The sequence below is a fragment of the Sus scrofa genome, chromosome 8 (genome assembly GCF_054392235.1).
Source record: "Sus scrofa isolate SSC_HxYL_T2T_F1_AM1 chromosome 8, Sscrofa_HxYL_maternal_Yorkshire_Landrace_v2.0, whole genome shotgun sequence".
Taxonomy (NCBI): Eukaryota; Metazoa; Chordata; class Mammalia; order Artiodactyla; family Suidae; genus Sus; species Sus scrofa.
The window spans coordinates 79,615,507-79,639,505 of NC_139390.1; the positions used below are offsets into that span (position 1 = coordinate 79,615,507).

Below are 23,999 nucleotides of genomic sequence, written 5' to 3' on the forward strand. Positions count from 1 at the left end.
CCTACTGGTGTGGTGGTGTAAAGCTGAATAAAATCTAGAATGCATGATGGAAGAGGGAAGATGACATTAATTGTATATTCCTCAGAACCAGTGGCAGCAGTGGACTACACCTTGTTTCACTATTCCTCTATATTTTTCTGGGATCACAGCCTGTCTTGACCTCGAAGTCTGTGATGAAATGGATTTATCAATAGGTCCAAACAGATCTCATTGGTACAGAGTACATGGTGCTAGACTCCTCTCAGGCTCTGTCTGCCTCACATCCTCTCAGCTTGTTTTCTTATTCTCACCATTGCCTTGGCAACCAGTCACATGCAGATGTAGCTTAGTAGCACTTTGCCTCAGCTCCACCAAATGTTTCTTGCTTTCCGCTCTATTCCCCACCCTATTTCTCCACTGTTATTGTATGGGATACCTGCAGGAACCTGCTCAGTGGATCTGATAGGTGCGTGAAGATGGATAGGAAAAGGGATTTACACTCATGGAGTAACCCCCTGCCTCTCCTCTCCCATCCCTCAAGAAGACGATTCTGAGTACATTCCTCTCAGCAACTCCTAGGGTCAGCAGCAGGCTTATGCCCCGGGTTCTACACAGAGGTGATCAGCTCAATAATGCATCTTTGCCTTGGTTTTCCCTCCTCCTCTGCTTCATCCGTCCTAAGTTCCCTACTCTACTTTCTTGGGATCACTTTTCCAAATAAGCTATCTGTATGCAAGCCCTTGTCTTGGTGTTTGCTTTTGGAGAAGCCATTTCATGAGATTTAGTTTCTTATATCCATTTTACCAATGAGAATGCGTTTTCGTCCAAGATCACATGCTCGAATGCAAGGACACCTGGTGAATGTCTTAACTGCCCTGTGTGTCTTAAAGCAGTTATCCTGAAACCTGGTCCCTTCTAGATCCACTTCAGAGGTGAGCAATTCTACTTTTGGAAGGCTTTCAAAGGTCTGGCCAACATCAAGGCCTCTGTAAAGAGAGGGTCCTCAGGATCAATGACAGGCCCACGATGGGTCCTTGGTAGAAAAGACAAATCAGCTGGCACTGACCTTTCAGACCACAGATTGGTGATGTTAGCAGCCTCTTCCAAATAAATAACTAGTCCATATCCTCCCTCAGCACTTACGCTGGACAATTCAGTTATTATGTTTCACTCTCTTCAAGAATAATCTTTTCTCAATCACATCATACTTTAATATCATTTTTCCACCCAATATCCCTAAATACAGCTTTCAGAATGTCTATTATTTCACTGTGTGCCTTTCCGTCCTTCTTCTAAGGTTCTCAGATTTAAGTTACTGTTACTCTAACTAAAACACTATGTTCTCCTTAGTCATAAATGGAAGAGGATTTTGGGTGTGAATTCTTGGAGGATGAGGAACCTGTCCATCTTTACATCGCACAGAGCATCTCGTTCTAGAAGATACTTGAATGTTTGTTGAATGGATTTACTCTATGCCTTGGCAGGTCCACCTGCTGGAATTGATCAATACTGGTAACTCGGAAGATCTGTCTGATGGTTGTCCACCAGTCAGGATGGGCTACGTTAGGCTGTAATAACAAACCTTTGTTATATTAAGACAGATTTGGTGGTTGTTTTTCACTCACACTACATGTCCTATGTAGGTCAGCAAGGGAGCTCTGTTCCAAGTTACTCAAGGATCCAGGATGAGAGGTTTGATTGCAACATCACGCTTCTATGATCATCACAGCAAGAAAAGGGAATATGACAGATTGCACACTGGCTCTTAAAGCTCCACTCAAAAGTATCACATCCCTCCGCTCCAATTTCTTCAGCCCAAGTCTCATATGACTATCTTCCAAATCTATTCTAAACAAAGTATTATTTAAGTAGTAATGTAGTTTTCACCAGAAAAAAAAAAAAAAATGTAGCACGAATCTGTAACTTTTGCCTGAATTACCTTGGCTCCCTACTTCACTTTACGAGAGGGGTGCTGACTTGAAAGCAGACACGGATACTGCACACATAGAGAGTAAAAAAACAAGACAAAGATATGCAGTTGCAAAATGGCCATTTATTGCCTACAGGGGGAGGAAAGGGAGGGAGAGAAGGGGAAGTACACAGGTGCAAGGAAACAAGCATATATTTAGCCCTATACATCATGTGTGAGCAGTACCCAATCTCCAAAATGGAAAAAAGTATTTTGTCATCGGACATAGTAGTTAAGGTTCTTAAGCACCTCCCTCCTGAGCTGCCACAAGATTTAAAAGGCAGGACTGCTTTGTTTAGTCAATGTTCACATTAATGAAAAAAATACTACCACCCAACTGTGTCCTTTTGCACGCACATTTTGTACAGTGTCTATTGTGAAAAACATCTCAGCTGAGCAGTTTGGTCAAGATTCAGACCTCATCAACTATTTAACTGTAATAAATAGAAAAATAAAGCAGCTGGTGATTTTGCCAGAGAGATTGTGTTCCAATTAAGAGTGGAGCCACTTTCTCTGGGGATAACAGAGTGTTAAATGATTAGAACACCACAGAACCAGTCTATTAAACATTAAACACTAGTAAGCTACAATTACATGGCACTTCATTAAAGCTTCTAATTTAAAAAAAAGAAAATCTCAGATTTTAAACTGATTATTAGAACACAATAACAAATTGATTTAGTGCTTGGCTTTTTGTGAGGACAAAAGCGAAGTAAATACACAGCCTAAAACAGGAGCATCTGTTTTGGAATAATATCAATAGAAACTACCAAGTATTCAGGGAAAAAATTACCAAAACTTCTTGCTCAGTTTTAAACTCATGTGCTTTGCTTTCCAACCATTAAATTAGGTACAAAAACACTTCAGAGGCCACAAATGACTCAAATGTATGCAAAACAATGAATTATTAATTGAATGCCAAGTAATAAAAATAAATGAACTCTTCCCTATTCAAATGGTAAATTGAGTGGAAGAGTAGGTCATCTCATGGATGATTAGTTGGCACTTGTTTTATGGTTGAAAGAAATCACAATAAAAAATATAAATTAATCCATGGTGAATCTGACCAACACCCTGGCCTTTTCGGAGAGAAAAGGTAAACACACACACGCTCAAAACAAACACACACCTCCCTCCATACTATCCCACTCCAGTCAGAGACATAAAACCCAAAGTTTAAAGCATTCATTCCCCTCAAAATATAGCAATTACTCCAATGAACTATATTCCTCAGCTTCTCCTAGATGAAAGAATTGCTTGCATTTGGACAACTGGACAAATGCCCAGAGTGCACTTCTCAGTGCTGCTGGTGTTTAAGAAATTTGCCACTCACAACACTGAACGATTCCAGATCCAGTGTGCAGTAACACAGCTATCCAAAACCCCCCCACACCCCAAACTTGGCAGAGCACCGCTCAGAAATTTCAAAGGTAAGGAAATACTAGCAAGTTAAGCGTGGAGAAAGGACAGTACAGTTTCTGAATAAATACACACTCAGACTACTTCATCAAGATCGAAACAAGTAGCCGGAAACTAAGCCTGTTCTGTAAGAAGCAAAGCCATTGTTTGACACACCAGTGCTAATAAGCCAATTGTGGTACATATAACCTGTGATATCTTGAAAGAAAATACAGTCACATATCAGTAACTAGAAATTAACACAAAACTGAAAGGAACAAAAAAGGACCCTTTCGGGGGCGGGGGGGCGCTCCATGATTCTTATGCTTTAGAGTTAAAAGTGACAGACACAATTAGGGACATTAACTAAATTCAGGGAGATTGTTGTAACAAAAATAACAACTAGTAGGTGCCAAACTATGTCTTCTCAAAGTTTGTGGAAGCTGAACATACCCAACGTTATTGTGCCAAAAGTCCTGTCACCTGGCATTGCATACCCTCTTCAATGTGATTTATTTCTGATGACAATTTCTCCTTCAATACAATGCTACTAACTTTATACCATATGCCACAGAAAATTAACATTTAATAGGCAGAAATGTCCTTATTTCATTTGCCTTGAAAGTGAAAATTATTTTACTTAAAAACATTCCATTACTTTGATGTCATCATGTTTGTTGAATAAAACCTCAACATACTTGTTTTCCTTTGGTTCCAAGAATAACCCAAGTCTAACTAAACAAACTTAAGCTGAAAGAGATTACTTAGGTTAATAAAGCTTGCTTTTCCTGGAATCTCCCTATTTCTTGCTACAGAACTTGTGATTTAACAGAGAAACTTATACAAAGAAGGTATTTGGTTAAAACAAGAAACATGCATGTTCTCCCTTACCACCTTCCAAAAAGAACTGTGCTTTTTTTTTTTTTTTCTTTTTCTATGGATCTTGTTCAGAACACCCTGCAACAATAGGTATAAGAACTTTCTTTTTTTCTTTTACCCTTAAGCTTTAAGGTGACACACAATAAAGATGTATCATGTTGTAAAACAAAAGATACTCTTGGTATCCTGCTCTTCAACAGATTACCACTTTGGTAAATAACCCAGGGTAAAGGTGTACTAATTTCCTTACGTTTTGAATTCAAATTCAGTGATCATGATGCTGTTAAAAAGTTACAATCGGAGTTCCTGTTGTAGCTCAGTGGTAAAGAGCCCGACTGGTATCCATGAGGATGTAGGTTTGATCCCTGGCCTTGCTCTGTGGGTTAAAGGATCCAGCATTGCCCTGAGCTGTGGTGTAGGTCACAGACACAGCTCAGATCCTGTGTTGCTGTGGCTGTGGTTGTAGGCTGGAAGCTGCAGCTCTGATTTGACCCCTAGCCTGGGAACTTCCATGTGCCGTGGGTACGGCCCTAAAAGGACCAAAAAATAAATAAATAAATAAAATTGCTCAAAGCAACCCTAAGTATAAAAGTTTTCATCTGCCTACAAATTCAAGACTTTAACTGAAGTTCCTCACTTAGAAAAATATTCTGATTTCCCTAGTTAATTTGTGTAGAGTTCTACAAACATGATATATTTGGAAGGAAAAGGTTAAACAAATCTTCTACACATTAGAAAGGTGATTTTTTTTTAAGGGAAGGACAGGTAGAAAAGAAAGATTACCTTACAAATGTGAGAATTCACATTTCTGTTAAAATATTATCATGTATGAGTGCTTTTTTGAAAATGCGCCCTAAAGTCTTTGCTTGCCATTTTTATGGCCTGCCACATACATCAGAAACTGATGATGTTTTCTGTGACTGAAGCTACTGACCAGTCAGTGTATTTTACAAAGTTATTTAAATCCCTCAGAAACTCAGAATGTAAGACTCTGGAAACAAAAACGTAAGTACTGGGACATTGTCAATGTTTACTGCTAGAAAATCTAGCCTTGGAGTGGAAATAATGAACCATATGTCTCTGATTTCATCAAAGAACACATTTCACATATTTTTTTTCTTGTGCTTTCTCTATTATTTGCTATTTGAGTTGAAAGTATAGATGCATTAGTGATTTTTAGAAACTCTTGGAAATGCAAATATAAACTTAATTTTTGATCCATTTAACAGTATATACTTAGGACATACAATTTTAAAATGGAACACCTTACGTTTGCCCACGTTCCACTTTTAACGTGTCACATCCTCAATTCTAATACACCCCCCCCCGTAGAATCAAGTGATATGAGCCTTCAATGTCCTTCAACTTTCTCCCTTGCTTCTCTGTGATTTAATATATAACTATAAAACACCAAAGAATAGGGACAAATAAGAAATGAAGCTTTATATTTCTGCAAACTACAATACTAAAACACAGTGGCTTCTTTAATACATTCACACAGGATGCTTATTAGTAAAATTAAATATCTGCCTATGGATATCAGAAAAATAATTTGAAAAGAGCGAGCTTGGAACAAGGCAAATGGGAGGGAGGAAAAGCTGGTCTCAGAACCCATTGTGCCATACCTGACTTTAACATGTGATATTCGAACGAACGTTCACACGCCTTACATCAAAGAAATGAAACAAAAATATTCAGCTACGTTGTACAAAATTTTTTTTTACATAAAACATCATAAATCTTGAACAGATTTACTATATTTGAATTCTAAAAAGTTGCCTATAGAATGGTGCTGGGATTCTGTTCTCTGCTTGCTTTTAGGCAGTGCTGTTGCTTAAAAGTTGACACCAGGCACAATATTTTAAAACAAAGTCAACAAGCAAGGAGCAGTAAGTGGATTTGAGCCTTTCCCAGATGTCAGTCCTGAGGATGCTGCAGTATTCCCCATCAAAATGTGTAAAGCTATGAGGCGGGTACTGATGCCTGAGAGAGTGGGCGACCTGACACGCACACGTATGACTGGTGTAATGGCAAACAGTGCAGTTTTCCCTTCCTCCAACAACACTGTTTCAATAAATTTAAAGAACACTCCAGTTCTTAGATAAATATCAGAAATCATATTTAACAGTTAAAAAAACAACAACACATTATCACAATCTAAAAATGCCCAAATTTTCTTTTAACTTCAGATAAAATATGCAGCAGCCCCATGGCATAAAAAGCTTATTAACTTATTCTGAGAGCCAGAAAGTATATGAGCATAAATATTTCACTCTCATTGAATATATACCACATGTCATTCACCTCTTCCTTTGGGCTTCTCATGCCAAAGTTCCAAATGTCTATTTAACAAGACAATACTGAGGAGAGCAGCATTTCTGATCATCTGAATTGGCAGCTCAAAACAGATACCACTCCTTTTACAAAGGGGACAAAGGGTGAAGGGTGTGTGAAATTTGGGCAGTGGGCTAAAGGGAAACCGTGCACATGAAATCTGGGTTACCATGCCCCAAGTGTGTTTGCCACCCAAAACATAACACAATTACCTACTTCAACAGAGCTACTACCAACATTTACTAAAACCACATTAAAAATACACAGGATAATGAATGGTTTGAAAGAGTGCATTTGGAAGCAGAGAGAACCCAATTACACACCTTCCTGCAACAGAGTGCCTCGATCATACACAAAATAAACTTAAGCTGTTTACAATGTTTCCCAATTTTTTTTTATTTTTCCCTCTACATTTAACTATTAAAAAAGTTTTTTTTTTTATTAATAAATGGGCTCCTCTGTGGTTCATATACAATCATAAGTGAACTTTAAATTCCATTTTATACAAACATCTCAAAAAATATTGGGAGTGAAGTATGGTAGGAAATATTGCTCACATTGCTAATTAACATGCGTATATGAAAGGAGGAAAATGTTCTGTTAGTGCATATACCTCCAGAGCAGAAAACCCACACAAAACAAAAGATTTAAAATAAAACATACAGTAGCTGATTACAAAAAAAGGTAATGTCCACAAAATTAAGTTTTTCATGCTATTCTACTTTCCAGTACTATGCTTCAGGTAATCAATTTGCATGGCTAGATGTTGAATGCTTGAGGTATATAAGAAGGGGTACCTGCACATTGAGGAAAATCTGTCATCTTAAGGGTTGTTTCTTTATTTTGTTTGTTTATTCTGGTACCTTAACATTTTTAAAAGAATATTTTATTTACATCAAACTTCACTCAACTACAATGACATTCCAATTATAACAGATGACAAACAACGCCTCTATCACTAGGCACTTTTAAGAGGGAGTTTAGGCTTTACAGAACCCTTCTGATGCAATCCCATATATGATATTACATCATCCCACCACCCTCATCCCACTAAAATTACCCTTCAGGGGAAATATTCTCTTATGTAGCCTGATTAATTTACTATGGAAGAAATTAGTATAAAACAACCAAAGGAAATGCATCATTTAAGACTAATAAAACAGCCTAAGATGTCAGGTTTGAAAGAGGAGACAAATTGTATATATTTAAAACTAATTAAATAATTTAAATTTGACCTGTACTTTATATATTAGTGAGACACAAATATAGGCTATTTTCTTTTAAAATTTCATTCACATAATGGAAAATTTCTTGTTTATTAAAAATATCACATTTTGAGACTAGAAACAGTAAAGTGCATGAAAAGTTTAAAATATAAATTTCAGAAAACTCTTATAGCAGCAAAAAAGCAGAATAAGGAAAAACTTAAAAACACAGACACAACCTTTTCCTGTTACTGTGCCATAATTAACATCAAGTAGCCAACCAATTTTTCCCCCAGAAAACGGTATTTCATTCACTGCCTCTTGAGTCACAGATTTTCAACTGGCCCCTCCTGGGTGAAAAAAGGATTTCAACATATCTAAAGAGCATCAATAATTGGGAATAAACCAGTAGCTTCTTAATTCAACCCTGACAGACAACAGAAACAAAGGTTAAAAGCATATAACGGCCATTTGGCAACTAGAGTCAGGAAAAATGATCCAAGGTTTTCAACTACTCCCTGCTTTCTCCCCCTCCAAATCCTTTCCACTGTCACCTCAAATCCTTTCCACTGTCACCTCAAAAAGCCAAAACCAACAGCCACTTGACCTACTTTGGGAAACACATGAAATATGTGTATAGCTTTCTCCTTGTAAAACTTTGATCAGGGCCTTTTCAATTCAGTAGTTTTTGTTTTTGTTTTTGTTTTGTTTTTTTTTTTAACATTTCACCATAACAGCAAAAATGATGCAGATGATATACTTTCTCTTTTTCCAGCACAGCCAGGCAGAAAAGGGTGGATGGAAATCATTAAAAAAAATACTGGATGCTAATTTGGGGGGCATATTACATAGACCAAATACTATTTTCAAAAAGTATGGCAGTAGAAATTACCTGCTGTTTTCCTATAAAGACACTGGAGAGACAGGCCTAGAATTAATACTTCTAGTAAGGTTATAACTAATAGGGGAACAAAATACAGAATGATTCAAGAAACAAACAAACAAAAAGACGAACCAGCGCTTGCCCAACAAATAGCTGTGTGCTGTTAAATGCTTGATTTTGAAAGCATATTGCGCAACCATCTTTAATTTCTCAACTTTTTTCATTATGGCTAATTTATGTACAGATCCAGCAAATTTAAGTGCTTTGTTTATGTGCAAATGACTGGGGAGTCAAAAATTAGTTTATCATCATGGAAAACAGAAATTCAAAAAAGTTTCCTGCAAGGCAAGCCATCATTCAGTTTAAAATCTTCTATTTATAGTTTTTAAAAACTGCCTTTTTACAAAAATGGCTGTCTCACTTGAAACTGTTTGAAAGAAAGTGTATGTTTTGGAAGAACAAATACACTGTTGTTGGGCCTCGAATTGATGATTTATCAATTATGAGTGCTGACTCCTCATATAAGAAGAAGGTTCAACTAAAAACATGTTACATTAAAAATCTGAAAAGAGAGTAATACTTTGGTTCCAGCCCTAGTGCCAAATGATACCAATATGCACAAAACTGTACAAAATCGTATAGCAAACACATAATGAAAGGAACCTGAAGAAGCAGCTTAAGGATGGCCATACTTCACTCCTACATACTTTGATTTACAACTGTACAGGTCCATAGCAACAGATCCCCGTCTTTGCGGGGCAGTACTCCACTACCTCCGATTAGGCAAGTGAACACCATTGACAAGAGGCAGGAGTGGAGGGTGGAGTTCAAGTTGTGTTAACAGTGAGAAGTGGTCTGAAGGGATGTGAGGGTGTGGACACCCAGTGATGTTGTTCTCAACCAGCCATTGAGGATCTAAAGGCCCCAGGACACCAAGCACGTTCATATGAGTCTTGGAATAGAAAATGTAGTCAATCACGCCCTAAAAAGAGATTGGGAGTTGGGGGGGAAAAAAAGAAAAATAAATGCTTAGATAAAAGAAAAACTCAAGATACATTAAAAGAACAATCCATAATTTGTAAAAGCCAAATACCTGAGTAAATTGTAGTTCTGGTACCTATTGTCTTGACAATGGGTCAAACAAAGGACAAATCTTGAATGGGTGTTACATGAAATAAAGACAGCAGAATAGGGAGACACAGTACCCCGTAGAAATCATAAAGCCTTGCATGTGTACATAAATGGCAAGCAAATGGAGAAGCTAAGCACACCAGATTATGTCTAGGCATCTTGAGAACTGGCTTGCTTGGGTCAGTGAAATCTAATTTATCAGTATAAACATGGAAACTACACTAACTCTATCAGTTATGATAAGCAGAAAATAAGGTTATTTATATAAAAACATACATAGTTAATGAAAAGTTATGATAAATTAATTCTTTTAATGATAACTGGCATTATTTTTAGTTATTTGTAAATCAAGATATCCAAACACAGCTGAATGAAGCTGTGGCAGGGCAAGATTTCATATTTGCTAATTCTAGTTCAGCCCTTCCAAAATACTGCACACCTTTAATCATTCTGATCTGTTTTTTAGTTTAGGATATTCATTTTCACTAATCCTGGTGGACTGCAAATTCTGGATTCCCTGCTGCATTAACAATACCTCAACAAAAAACATTCAGCAGAGATCTACTTGTGGATTCAGTTGTAGAGCTAGATGATTTGGTTTATCTGACCAATAAATTTCAAAACTAGTGTGCTGCTTTTTTTTTGGCCCCTGGCTAAGTATGCAAGAGGGTAGAGTCAAATTTTTTCCTACCCACATCAAGACAGCCTGAGCCCAAGTGTGGAGAAATACTTCTACACCTGTAAGCACTGACTCATAAGTATTACACATACTGAGTTCTGGCTAATAATTTAAATGATAGCACAGTGAAATGAGCTACTTAAAAACAAAGACAAACAAACAAAAAACCTTTTTTTTTAATGTCTTTTTAGGGCTGCACCCAGAACATATGGAAGTTCCCAGGCTAGGGGTCAAATCGGAGCTGTAGCTGCTGGCCTACACCACAGCCACAGCAACACAGGATCCGAGCCGCATCTGCAACCTACACCACAGCTCACAGCAACGGCAGATGCTTAACCCACTGAGCAAGGCCAGCAATCGAACCCGTGCCCTCATGGATGCTAGTCGGGTTCCTTAACTGCTGAACCACAATGGGAACTCAAAAAAAACTCTTACTGAAAAAAGTTATCCTGTGAAAATTTTGGAAACAATTACCTTAGTCTGCAGATTTTGACACGACCAAAACCAAAAATAACAAAACAATTCTTTTGAGGGAGAGGGCCTTATTCAACACTAGATAAGAATCTTAACCTTATTTTACCTCAGATTAAGGAAACTACTTGAATCCAGGAGAGGACTTTCTGCCATTAACGCTCCAAGTTCAAAGGGTCAAGAAATGGCATAAGTACAATGTATTTTATCCCTTCATTTTGGTTAATGCCTAGTTTTGCAGTAATATTTTAGGAAAGGGGTTAACAAGAGTCAGGGTGGTTTTACTTTCTTTTATGAAACTACCTTTTGCTTCAGCTCTATGTCAACAAACAGAAATAAAACATTTTCAATAATTTAGGTTGAATAAAACTTCCTGTATCTTACCATTTTATTATAGAGTATCATTATACACATAAGCTACTAGAATTATACAATCTTTTGCAAACACAGGGATAAAGATGTTAAACATTCCAGAAAGTAAGATTTATATATTGGAGACATAACTATTTTCATGGTTTGAGATATTCAGAGTAAAAGCTCTTATCAAAAAGGTCATGTCTGAACTCACCCAAATTATCTGTACATATGTAGGTACATCTGTACACTGTATCATATCAAAAAGTTATAGATTCTTAACCTTTTCTGATTCAAACTGCGTATTTTTTATTATTTTTTAGGCTGTGTACATGGCATGTGGAAGTTCCTGGGGCAGGGATCAAACCCATGCCATAGCAGTGTTCTGAGCTGCTGCAATGACAACACTGAATGCTTAATCTGCTCAGTCACACAGGAACTCCCCAAACTGTTTATTTTCTTTCCCTCCCATCCCCTCCTCCCCCGCCTTCTCTCTTTCTTTGTTTTCAGTGCTGTGCCTGTGGCATATGGAGGTTCCCAGCCTAGGGGTCCAATCAGAGCTACAGCTGCTGGCCTACACCACAGCCACAGCAATGCAGGATCCAAGTCGTGTCTGCAGCCTACACCACAGCTCACGGCAACACCAGATCCTTAACCCACTGAGTGGGGCCAGTGATTGAACTGAATAGTCAGGTTTATTACCACTATACCACAACAGGAACTCCAAATTTTCTTTTTTAAAAGACCACATAGGAGTTGCCATTGTGGCGCAGCCAAAATGAATTCAACTTATATCTGTGAGGATGCAGGTCCGATCCCTGGCCCTGCTCAGTGGGTCCCGTATCCGGCGCTGCCATGAGCTGTGGTGTAGGTTGCAGATGTGGCAGCTTGAATCCCTCGTCGCTGTGGCTGTGGTGTAGGCCAGCAGCTGTAGCCCTGATTTGACTCCTAGCCTGGGAACTTCCATATGCCGTGGGTGTGGCCATAAAAAAATAAAAGACCATATATAATGTGGGGAAAGAGTCTTTATATTAGGTAAAGACTATAGGTAAGTCTATAGAACTGTATATGAGAAAAAAGTAAAAACAATGAAAACATTTTATGAGCTAGCATTCTGCTAAGCTTTGTTTTGTAAAAGAATGTGAGAAAATTAGACACCATAAATTTCATCATGTAACAGAAAGATTTATTACTTGACATAATGGCAATTTTTCCTTCCTCTTTTCATTAAATGGTTCAGACACACCCTAAGACTGGGCATGGCCGGAGGGTGGGGGTGGGGGTATGAAAGCAGCAGCAGCATGTTTGAATTAGGCTGTTTATTCAACTTACCTTGTGTTATAGAGTGAATGCTTGTGTTCCCCCAAAATTCATAAGCTGAAATCCTAATCTCCAATGTGATGGTATAGGGAGGTGGGGCTTTTGGCAGGTGATTGGGTCATAAATATGAAACGGTCATAAATGGACCCCCAGAGAGCTTTCTCTGCCCTCTCTACTATGTGAGGATGCAGTGAGCATACGGCTGTCTGCAACCCAAAGAGGAGCCTCATAAGAACCTGACCACACTAGCACCTGAACCTATACTTCTGGCTTCCAGAGCTGTGAGAAATGAAGCCACACAGCTTATGGTATTCTGTTACAGCAATCTAAACTCACTAAGATACCTAGTCTACAAGTCATTCTCCCAACTGCTCACCCTTCAAGTCCCTCCAAATCAATTATAGTTCTAATTTATTCGAGAACCAAGAAAGTAAACAAATGCTAAGCCAAGTAAAGAAAACTTAACAGCACTCCATTCACGCAATGGCAGAATACTATATACTATATCTGGTTCTGGTTTTAATGATAATCACATGACTTTTTTTTTTTTTTTTTTTTTGCTTTTGCTTTTCAGTGGTGTACCCGCTGCATATGGAGGTTCCAGGCTAGGGGTCAAATCGGAGCTGTAGTTGCTGGCATACGCCACAGCCATAGCCACAGCCACAGCCACACTGGATCCCTAGCCCCCTGAGCAAGGTCAGAGATCGAACCCACAACCTCATGGTTCCCAGTCAGATTCGTTTCTGCTGCGCCACAACAGGAACTCCATACCCACATGACATTTTAATTTTTTTACTTGTTGGCTGAGCCCATAGCATATAAAAGTAACCAGGCCAGGGATCAAACCTGCACCACAGCAGCAACCCAAGCTGTTGCAGCGATAACACCGGATCTTTAACCCGCTGCACCACAAGAGAACTCCCCACAAGACATTTATATATTTGATGCTACCTATCCTTTTTAACCAAGTCCCTTCAATATTGGTACAGCACATAAAATGCTTAGTAAGAAACTGAAAAGCTTACTGTGGGTTACTTGGACTAAAAGCTTAATTCTCTCTCTAGGCAGGGATACCCTTAGTTTGTTCTGATCATCCTTCTTTCCCATCTTATTTCAGCTTCCTGTCCATCTACCCAGCCAGCCAGTGTATTTATCTTCCCATTCATGACCCTCTCACACAGGTTTGTAGTTCTGTCCTTTCTCATCCTATCCTACATATGCAAATAGCAAACACTCCCTGAGCCATGTACTTTTGGTTCTTTCACTGTACTTCTTCAGACAATATAAATGGTTCATTAGGATGTTTTATTCAATTATTAACACATATAAAATCTTTTGAGGAAACATCAACAAAAGATTTTAAAGCAAATGAGATGTCTGAGGAAATAAGATAGCTTAGATTAATATTCCAAATTTTTTTTTCCCAATATTGACTTTATGGATAAAATAACCTGTATAGAAGCCTAGTTAAGGTAGAAGTGACCTGGTCTTTTTCCTACACATGTACCAAAACAACAAGAGTTGTAGAATCACTGAACACTTACTTTAAGGAACTTTTTTTTAGGTTGTGGGTTGTGTTCGCAGAGATGTATTACATACCGGTGTATACAGCTTAACCTATAGTAAACTGTGTATCGTGAAATCCAGAGGTTTTCCTTTAAGCTTACACAGGGGCAGGGGTGTGATAGTCAGCTAGGATCTGCTTTCTTAGCACTTCATCCCAATTCTGTGTTCAATGGTATTATGTTGGGAGCTTGAAATCTACCACAATGAGAGTACCTGTACCACAGAAATCAGCCAACACTATAAATTTAGGCTTCTTCTTTCTCAAAAAGCTAGTTATTAAATATTTATCAGCACATTTCTGCACATGAATCATCTGAACAAAATAAATTATCTCTGAATAGTATTATCTACTCTTACAGCAAAAATACTAAAACTAGATTCAATTTCTAAACATTTTTTCCCACTTCTTTCTTATAAAAACTGACCAATAACATCAGCACATGAATTTCCTATCTTCTTCCTACTGTTTCTTGGGAAGAGGCTAACAAGCATTGAAAATGGAAAAAGGTTTCCAGAGATGTATAAGGGCCCATTTCATAAATTTCCTTTTGTATTTTATTAAATTCTCTCTAGGCTTCTTACTCTTAACCACTTTCTACCATCTGCATTTTTTTAGGACAGTATAAGATTTTAGTATAGATGCCTGAAATGCTACAAAGTCAAACAAAGGTACAGCAGGAAAGCTATAGGCAGACAGGGTGATCAGAAAAGTGGCAAAGGGAAAGGGACTAATAACTGCAGAAAACCACTACCAATCAATGTTTCAAAAGAACAACTGGCCCTCTGTTTTTATCTTATTTTATAAAGAAAAATCTTTCTTGTCCTTTTATCAAGCTGGAGTGGTCTACTGCCTACAAATATATTAGTATGACAATATGGATGTAAAACAGACCCTAAGTACAACCCTCTCTCATTCTATCTCCCAAAGAAAACTGGAAATTTTTGAAATAAGTAAGATATAATGGAAAGTCCTAACAGAATTTTGAGGGAATACGATACAATGTCATTCATGGTGAGTTTAGCTATCTATATCAAGCTGCTTATGCTTCAGATCCTTACTGAAAGTTAGGGATGGTATGGACAAGTGAATATTGACTACATTAATAAATATAAAGTGCCTTTGAACAGTGCCTGGCACACACACAGCAATATGAAATTTGACCAAATGAGGGTTAAAATTTTTCAAGTCAACAATAAAAACCACAAAACCTAACAAATCTCCTTATATTTCAGTGCACACTCAGCCAAGACATTTTGAGAATCTAAAAATTCCTGAAGATTATACAATTGAGCATAAATAACATATACCTTTCTTGTCACATGTTTGCATTTGAAATAATTTCTATGCCAGCCCAGGGGCTGTCACTCACTTTGAAATCAAAGGTGTAATTGGTGTAAGGCATCAAGTTATTTTCATAGGCGCTCTTCAGTTGGAAGCCATGTGTGATTCTCCCTTCTGAGCTTCCATTCTTTCCATTGCAGCTGAAGTTCATAAGACACTCATTGTACCTTAGTTCCTTGAAGTCTTTATGGTTGTCAGCTACTCCTCCATTGCTTAAATATTCCACAACACCTAGAAAAATAAAGAAGGAAGAAACACTGCCTTTCAGCATTTAGAGCTTACAGAAGACCTCATGGCCAAAATGTGCTGCCAAGTGCTCACACCAGGTTCAGAGTGGTTTCATCACACTGCACCTTTACATATGAAACTGCCTTTTTGTCGTTAATGTTAAAAAAAAAATCAAAAATCAACAATTTCCTGTGATTCGAACTGAAGGGTATTTGCCTATTTCAAAACAAAAATATCAGGATCACCCAGAAATATCTTCAGTTTTCCTAATGGTTCTTCAAGCTGAAGATGATTCCTAGGGTCTAGAGTGGGATTCACCAAGAAGGTCTTAACCCTAAACATTTTTAGAGTATTAGCCCAACCACTACCTCTTTAGTATTTCACCAATTCTATGCAGTCAATCAACCACTTTCAGAACACGTAAAATATAACATATGCAATAAAAATTTTTTTAAATCACTGACAATAGGAGTTCCTTTGTGGCTAAGGATCCAGAGCTGTCACTGCAATGGCTAGGGTCACTGCAGTGGCTCAGGTCACTGCTGTGGTGCAGGTTCTATCCCTGGCTTAAGATTTTATGCATGCCATGGGTGTAGCTAAAAACAAAACAAAACAAAAAATTGCTGACGACAAAAATAGACATTGCAATGTCTAGTTGCAGTACTAGGTGGCATTACTTTTTTGTTTTGAGCTACAGTGAATTTTTTCAGTATGAAACTAAACAGGGCATGAGGTATACCACTTGGTCAAAAATATTAGATGTATCTAAAAAACTGAAGAGAGGGAGTTCCTGTTGTGGCTCAAAGGGTTAAGAACTTGACATAGGGTCCATGAAGATGTAGGTCCCATCCCTGGCCTCAATCAGTGGGTTAAGGATCCCATACTGCACAAGCTGCGGCATAGATTGCAGGGGCAGTTCAGAACTGGTGTTGCTCTGGCTGTGGCACAGGCCCCAGCTATAGTCCCGAATTGACTCCTAGCCCAGGAACTTCCGTATGCTGCAGGTACAGCCTTAAAAATATAATTTAAAAAATAAAATAACAGTAATAATAAAAAGCTGAAGAGAGTAGAAGCATTCAAAAAAAGTACACTGCTTCCAATGAATATAATGAATATAATGAATAGCAAGTAAAAATGAAAAAAAAAATACCCTTCTTATGTTGATTATTAGTGAGCACTGTCAGTCACCTCTTTCTGCGACCAGGGATGACAGCAACATATAATGAATAAATGGTGAGTGCAACATCAATATTGTGAATAGCTGGAAAGCAGCTATGGTTTATCTAGCATTTACTATATGCCAGGCACTGTTGTAAGAGCTTTAAACACTTAAACCTCACAAATAATTCTATAAAGGAGATAAAATGATTATCCTTTCATTTAAAAATGAAGAACTTAGTCACAGATTGCATAGCTCCTACGTGGTAGATCCAGCATCCAGCCCTGATAGCCTGGCTCCAGTCGGCACACCGTACTATGATGTTGACTGGTTTAAACAAATCAAATGAGATGGGGAAACTTGTGCTTGAGAGCAAATCACTCAAAGAAAGAATTAAAAAAGAAGGACATGGTTAAGGTGTCAGCAAGGCTAGCTAGAGGCTCAAGACAAATATTTGTGAAAGGACAATTTCAGTATTTATTTGCTAAGAAGAAAAGGAAAAGAGGCTTTCTAGATTTGAGAATTTTATTAATATTTACAATTGAGGGCATTTGGGTCATCTTATATTTATGTTGAATGGTTACTTTAAATAATTTAAAATAGCTCACTGCAAATATACAAAATTTAGAATATGCATTGGTAATAGCAAAACAGCAATACTTTACTGTTTTTACCTTTGAATTTAGTATCTTAAGATACAGATCAAAAACAATTTAAGTTAGGACATAAAGTAGTTAAGTGGAGCTCAAAAAGTAATGTGAAATTCTGAGATAATTTTGGTCACTCTTCTGTACCTAATATCAGTGTTCAAGTATAACTTAATGAATTCACTTCAAAGTTTCCAACTATTAAACTGGATGGCTACCTGTACTGAAACTTTCTGCTTGCCTCTTCCAGTCTCTCCACTGCAGCCCATGTCACTGGAGGCGGACCTTGACTTGCATCGACTGCAGACCCTCTAGCTGGACTGGTGAATACGGAGCAGTGGCAAGAGTTCATAGGACAGGAGCAGAGTGAAGGAGGAATATATATTCCTTGGGCTCCCTTTTTGTTGGTTTGCTAGAGATTGACTGCATCACAATTCAAATCCATCACTCCTATTACAGGCCCTCTTCTCACAACTACTTTTTTCAAGTTCTGACAAGAGCTCCTGCCACTTTCACCTCAGGTATGGGGGTGGGGAAGGCTTCCCAACTGTCCTAAGTACTGCAGCATTCACTGTTTTGTCCCAGCACACACTTTTGGAAACAGCTTAACTAAAACTCTCTTCAATTACCCCATGTCCTAACCCTGGAACTCTTACTGACACACCCTCTAATTTAGAAGAAAAATTCTCTGCTTGAAAGTCAGGAGCTAGCTAGGCCACTCAACTAGAAGTTAGGGCAAAAGCAAAGAGGAAATGACATCATAAATACCTGAATCTGGCAATGAGTTAAGATCTGCACATAGCACCAGCGGGATGGAATTAGGATCTGCGGTTGGGCTGCCAGGCCTGCTTGAGGCTTTCTCCAGAATGTTTTTAACCTCTGAGACAAACATCATGGTCTGAATGAGTTTCACATCAGAATACTCTGGGTCCCAATGCATGTGGGCATTTGCCACTATAAGCAGCTGTTTGTCTGCAGCATGAATAGGCTTCACACCTAAATTAAGCATTAGGGGAAAAAAGGTTAAGATTATACTTTATCAAAAAAAAGCAGTATCTTAACGTGTTCTCCCCCAAACCATAGACATTTCTTAACTCTTTTCCATTAATTTATACGTTCCCTTTTACCTCATAGAGCAGTTCTTAGAAGTGCTGAGATTCTGGTAACCCCAAAATGAGGGTCAATCAACCGCAGCCTTGGGGCTAGATCTGGCCTACCACCTGTTTCTGTACAGCCTGCATGAGCCAAGGCTGGTTTTACATTTTCAAAGGGTTCTACGAAACCCTTAAAAAAGATTGTGATGAGACCATATGTAGCCCACAGAGCCTAAACTAGTTACTACCAGGCCACTTACAGAAAGTTGGCCAACTTCTGCTCTCTAGCCAAGTTAGGAATGAGACCCATTTGATTATAGTACTGAGTTCTTAGTGTAAAGACAACTTTAAATATCTCTGTCATTTAACTGTTAAAATAACCTACAGTGAGGTTATCTAAATCACCTAAACCTTACTTTAAATTCTTCCTGCTGCCCAGTACTCACTCACCTTGTATTTATTTCCTAAGCATGTCAGTGACCAGGGCAACAGTAAAAGGCAATCATATTACATTAACCTATACAATAAATTAACAAAACAAATTCATACCATATATCCAAAATAAGTGATTTTATTTATTTATTTGGCCTCCCTGTGGCATATGGAACCCACAGGCCAAGGATCAGGTCACAATTCTAAGCTGCAGGTATGGCAATGCCAGATCCTTAACCCACTGCACCAGGCTGGGATCAAACCTAAGTCCCAGTGCTCCCAAGACACCACTGATCCCATGGGGCCACAGCAGGAACTTCCAAAAGAAGTAATTTTGAAAATGAGAACTGGGGAGCAGGGTGCTCTCCAAATCTGCATGTGGGATTCAGATTTGGCTTTATTATTATCCCTAACTTTTATTACTAATCACTTAACCTTTTAGGTATTCAGGTCCATATGGACAATAAGGTATTCAATTAGATAATCTCTAATGTTCTTTTTCCCCCTAAAATACTGTTTTTTTGGTCTTTTTTTTTTTTTTTTTTTGGTCTTTTTAGGGCTGCATCCACAGTTCCTCTGCAATACTGTTTTTTAATTCTAGCAAAATAAATATTAACATAGTGGACAAGAAAAGCATTAAAAAACCTGCCCCTTTGAAATGGCCATAAGCACATTTGAAGGGGCAAACTGTGAAAATTTAACCTAGTTAATAGGTACTGACAGAAAAAGATGTCCATGAAAATCTTATGCAACATTCATGATATGATGCCATTTAAATAAAACTATACCTATATATATACAAAGAAGTGAATAAGAGTTACCCCTACCGGGAATTAATATGATGAAGGGATCTCACACTTTATCCACTTTTGTACTATTGGACTATTAGTGAACACACAAAATTAATTTTTCTATTGAAATTTTTACACAAGTATCCCTTAAAAGTTTCTGCTGAAAATACAAACTCTGCAGAAAGACCTAATTTTCTCAGTCTACGATTTTGGTAAAGTTAAGTTTCCATCTTACCAAGCTATAAGTATCTTTGATGTTGAGTAAACAAGTAACTGAACTATCTTTTACATGTGATAGAATTAGTCATATTTAAAGCAATTTGATCATAAGATAAAAACTTTCAGCCCAAATTCTCTAAGCTCTCTTCTTTTCCTAGAAGTTTTATAGTGCCACTTTTGGCTGTAGATTAAATGCTCACTGTATTAAATATTAAAAAACTCACCCCTTCAAAGAGGCCATAATCACCTTCCATAATATTAAATTCCTCCCCCAGGAGTACAAGAGAGACATATTTCAGAATGTGAAAGTGTCTACTGTATAATTTATAATTACTCCTCTGCAAATTAAAAAGAGTGAAACTCCAAAAGAAGTTCAATTTCTGCATCACCAGAGAAAAAGGTACCAAATTTCTGAGAAGAATGAGACTAGAAAGAACATAAAAGTAAGTAAAAATGAAGAGGCTTAAAAAGAAGAAATTTAAAATCTCCTATCAAATAATTTTTTATGATAAACTGAAGAACAGTGAGAAAAGGTTTGACAGATAAGCATGGTCTCAATAATTCAAATCAATACTTAAGGAATAAAACTTTTTTTCTGCAGGTAAGTAAAGAAAAAAAAATTTTAAATAAAAGTCATGATGTGTGGAGTTCCCGTCATAGCACAGTGGAAACGAATCAATTAGGAACCATGAGGTTGTGGGTTTGATACCTGGCCTTGCTCAGTGGGTTAAGGATCTGGCATGGCCGTGAGCTGTGGTGTAGGTTGCAGACATGGCTTGGATTCTGTGTTGCTGTGGCTGTGGCGTAGACCGGCAGCTGTAGCTCCAATTCAACCCCCGGCCTGGGAAATCTCCATATGCCACGGGCATGGCCCTAAAAACCAAAAAATAAAATAAAATAAAAAGTCATGATGTGGTCTTATACCTTCTCCTTGCTCTTACCTAAAACATAGTTAAGTAAACAATGAAATGCTCAAAGGCAGGCAGTAGAAAAGGGAAAAAAAAGGTCTGGATATGCAAAGTACATAATGAGTTTCTGACTTTGAAGGAAGCTATAAATAATCCAAAATGGAAAATAAAAGCACCGGGTAGATAAAAGATCCTGCTCTTACCCTGACAATGACTGAAATATAACAAAGAAATCAGAGAAAACGTGCCAAGTACTTAACCTTAAAGACAAAAGATTTCAGACTCGAGAAGCTAAAAATGTGGCTAAAAAGAGAACCAAGTCATCATAATTTCCAAATTCAGCCTAAAACAATTCTTATTTCAAATAACCTTTTGGAAGTAATGGCATATTAACGACCTTCTTTTTTACAGATTACCTGGTAAGTACTATCCCCAGATACAGACAATGCTTTACACAATTAGTGCTACTTTCCGACCCATCTCCCTTAACTTTCCTCAAAAGACAAGAAAATAACTATGCAACAAATACCAGCAAGACTCTGCACTTGTGATGGTGTTCATTTTTAGTATGAATATTTTAAACTGCACTCACCTGCTCCAAATAGTTCTTTGTGGACCTCTAATACCACAGCAACACCAATATTATCTTTTGTCATCACTCTGTTCAGCATAGCTTCGGATCCATCTGAATTAGCCATTGCCACCTGGTTAAATTCCACTGTATGCTTCTGTACCAATGTAAATCTAAAAGTAACGGTGCATTAGTGTTACAATATTAGGCACTTGAACTATCGTGCTAAAAGACATCAAATGAAGGGAGCACAGAATAGACACTGCTCATTGTCCCCCTGGCCATTTTAGAGTTGCAAGGGGCCATGTGATACAGCTCTGGCCAATGAGAGGGGAAAAGTCTGCTTACGGTAAAAACTTCCCTTGAAGTGCCACCTAGCAAATATGTGGGGTATGTGTGTGCATACATGCACATATGCGTGCATGTATTCCTTTGCCCTTTTACATTGCTGCCCATGTGGTGAGAAATAGGAAAGCAAAGGTCAGCCCACTATGAATGGGGGAGTAGCTGAACCAGTCCTGGACTGCTATTTTTGGACTGCTTCGGTGAGAAAATTATTCTATTTCTTTAAGCTATGTTGGGATTTTCTTGTATTCAAAGATGAACAGGAGTTCCCATCATGGCTCAATGGAAACAAATTTGACTAGCATCCATGAGGACGCAGGTTCAATCCCTGGCCTTGCTCAGTGGGTTAAGGATCTGGCGTTGCCTTGAGCTGTGGTGTAGGTCACAGACATGGCTCAGATCTGGTGTTGCTGTAGCTGTGGTGTAGGCCGGCAGCTGTAGCTCCGATTCAACCCCTAACCTGGGAAATTCCATATGCCACAGGTGCGGCCCTAAAAAGACAAAAAAACAAAAAACAAAAAAACACAAAGGTGAACACAACCTTAACTGATTTCACAAGTTAATAAGAAAGAAGAGTATAAAATTCACCAACACTGTTTGCAGTTTTATTCTCACCACATCAAGAAATTTGTCAAGAAGTTCCTGTCAGGGCGCAGTGGAAACAAATCTGACTAGGAACCATAAGGTTGTGGGTTCGATTCCTGGCCTCGCTCGGTGGGTTAAGGATCCTGCATTGCTGTGGCTGTGGCATAGGCCGGCAGCTGTAGCTCCAACTGAACCCCTAGCCTGGGAACCTCCATATGCTGTGGGTGCAGCCCTAACAAGCCAAAAAAAAAAAAGAAAGAGAAAGAGAAAGAAAGAAAGAAAGAACGAAAGAAAGAAATTTGTCAAGAAAATGCAAGGACCCAGCCTTATCTCAACTAAGGAGAAGCCAATTTTTCCATCTGGCTTTTACTACAAAGCTGGAATTAGGTGTACGTTAAGTGAACAGAAGAAAAATATTCTATACAATGAGGAGTGGCTCTCCCTGTGATTATAGCTTCTGTATTTGCACTAATAATATTTCTTTTCCTTAGTGCCAAATTATGTATCATTGAGTTGCATGATTTAACAGAATTGAGTCTAGCTCTGACATAATAGCAGTATGACTGGCCAAGCCATCTAACCTCTGTCAGCCTAGTTTTATTACATTTGTAAAGTATTTACAAATGACCAAAACCTACAAAACATATTGTCTACTTTTTTTAATAGGTTTTAAGTAGAGAGAAGACATCTTCGTTTTATAAAGGGCCCCTGTCCCATCTTCCTCCTGGCTTTGAAATAGAAGCCCACACATATCCCCTTGAAAATACTGACTAAAAAACCTTACTGTGCTGCAGGATACTGTGCTAGATGAAAAAATATTCCTCTCCCTGCTCCAATTCTGAATGTGTCAGATGTGCTGAGAAGAATAAAAGGTCAGGTCATGTGTCTATTCCTAACCCAGAGTGATTAAAGGGACTGTAGTTCCCACCCTCTACTTTAAAGAGGTGACATTTGAACTGAAATATGAAGGATGAGGAACCACCAAGGTGAATGATGGGATTGAGAGCATTCCAGATGGAGGAAGAAGGGAAGGTCCTGGACCAAAAAAGAGCTTTATATGTTTATGGGTTAAAAAAGAATGGAGATTAAGAGGAAGAGAAAAACTGAAGTAGTTTCTAAGCAAGGATATTATTTGATATTTATTTTTCAAGATCACTGCAGCAACACTGTATAGAATGAATTATAGGAACCAAAACTGGGGAATTGTGAGACCACCTAGAAAGTTTCTGAAGTTGTTTAGATGACAGGTGATGGTGGTCTAGGCAAAGACAAGAGAAATAAAGAGAAGTAGGCAGATTCAGTGTTCTGCAGATAGAATTGATCGTCCTCCACATCAGACTTTTAAAAATGTCTTTAAGCAATGGAATATCTCTTTCAAACAATTTCTGGTAAGATTCTCACATATAAAACAGATAAATGCAGTATTATGTTTGAATAAATCAGTCACTGAAAATGATGAATTTGTTTTGATGATTATAAAAATCTGAAATCAGAGGATAATAATTAGTCT

At 38.0% G+C, this 23,999-nt stretch overlaps 1 protein-coding gene across 5 annotated transcripts in view; it reads right to left on the reverse strand.

Annotated features, from left to right (window-relative positions):
• Positions 1-2,012: 2,012 nt before the first annotated feature.
• CNOT6L (CCR4-NOT transcription complex subunit 6 like) overlaps positions 2,013-23,999 on the reverse strand; it is a 113,570-nt gene continuing 91,583 nt past the window's right edge. For all 5 annotated transcript variants that reach the window (XM_021100613.2, XM_021100606.2, XM_021100607.2 and 2 more), the window contains exons 9-12: positions 21,581-21,732; positions 18,313-18,540; positions 15,539-15,741; positions 2,013-9,629 (exon numbers count right to left, since the gene is read on the reverse strand). In XM_021100613.2, the coding sequence (XP_020956272.1) occupies positions 9,417-9,629; positions 15,539-15,741; positions 18,313-18,540; positions 21,581-21,732 (796 nt within the window). In that variant the 3' untranslated portion in view covers positions 2,013-9,416. The remainder of the gene's footprint in view (positions 9,630-15,538; positions 15,742-18,312; positions 18,541-21,580; positions 21,733-23,999) is intronic.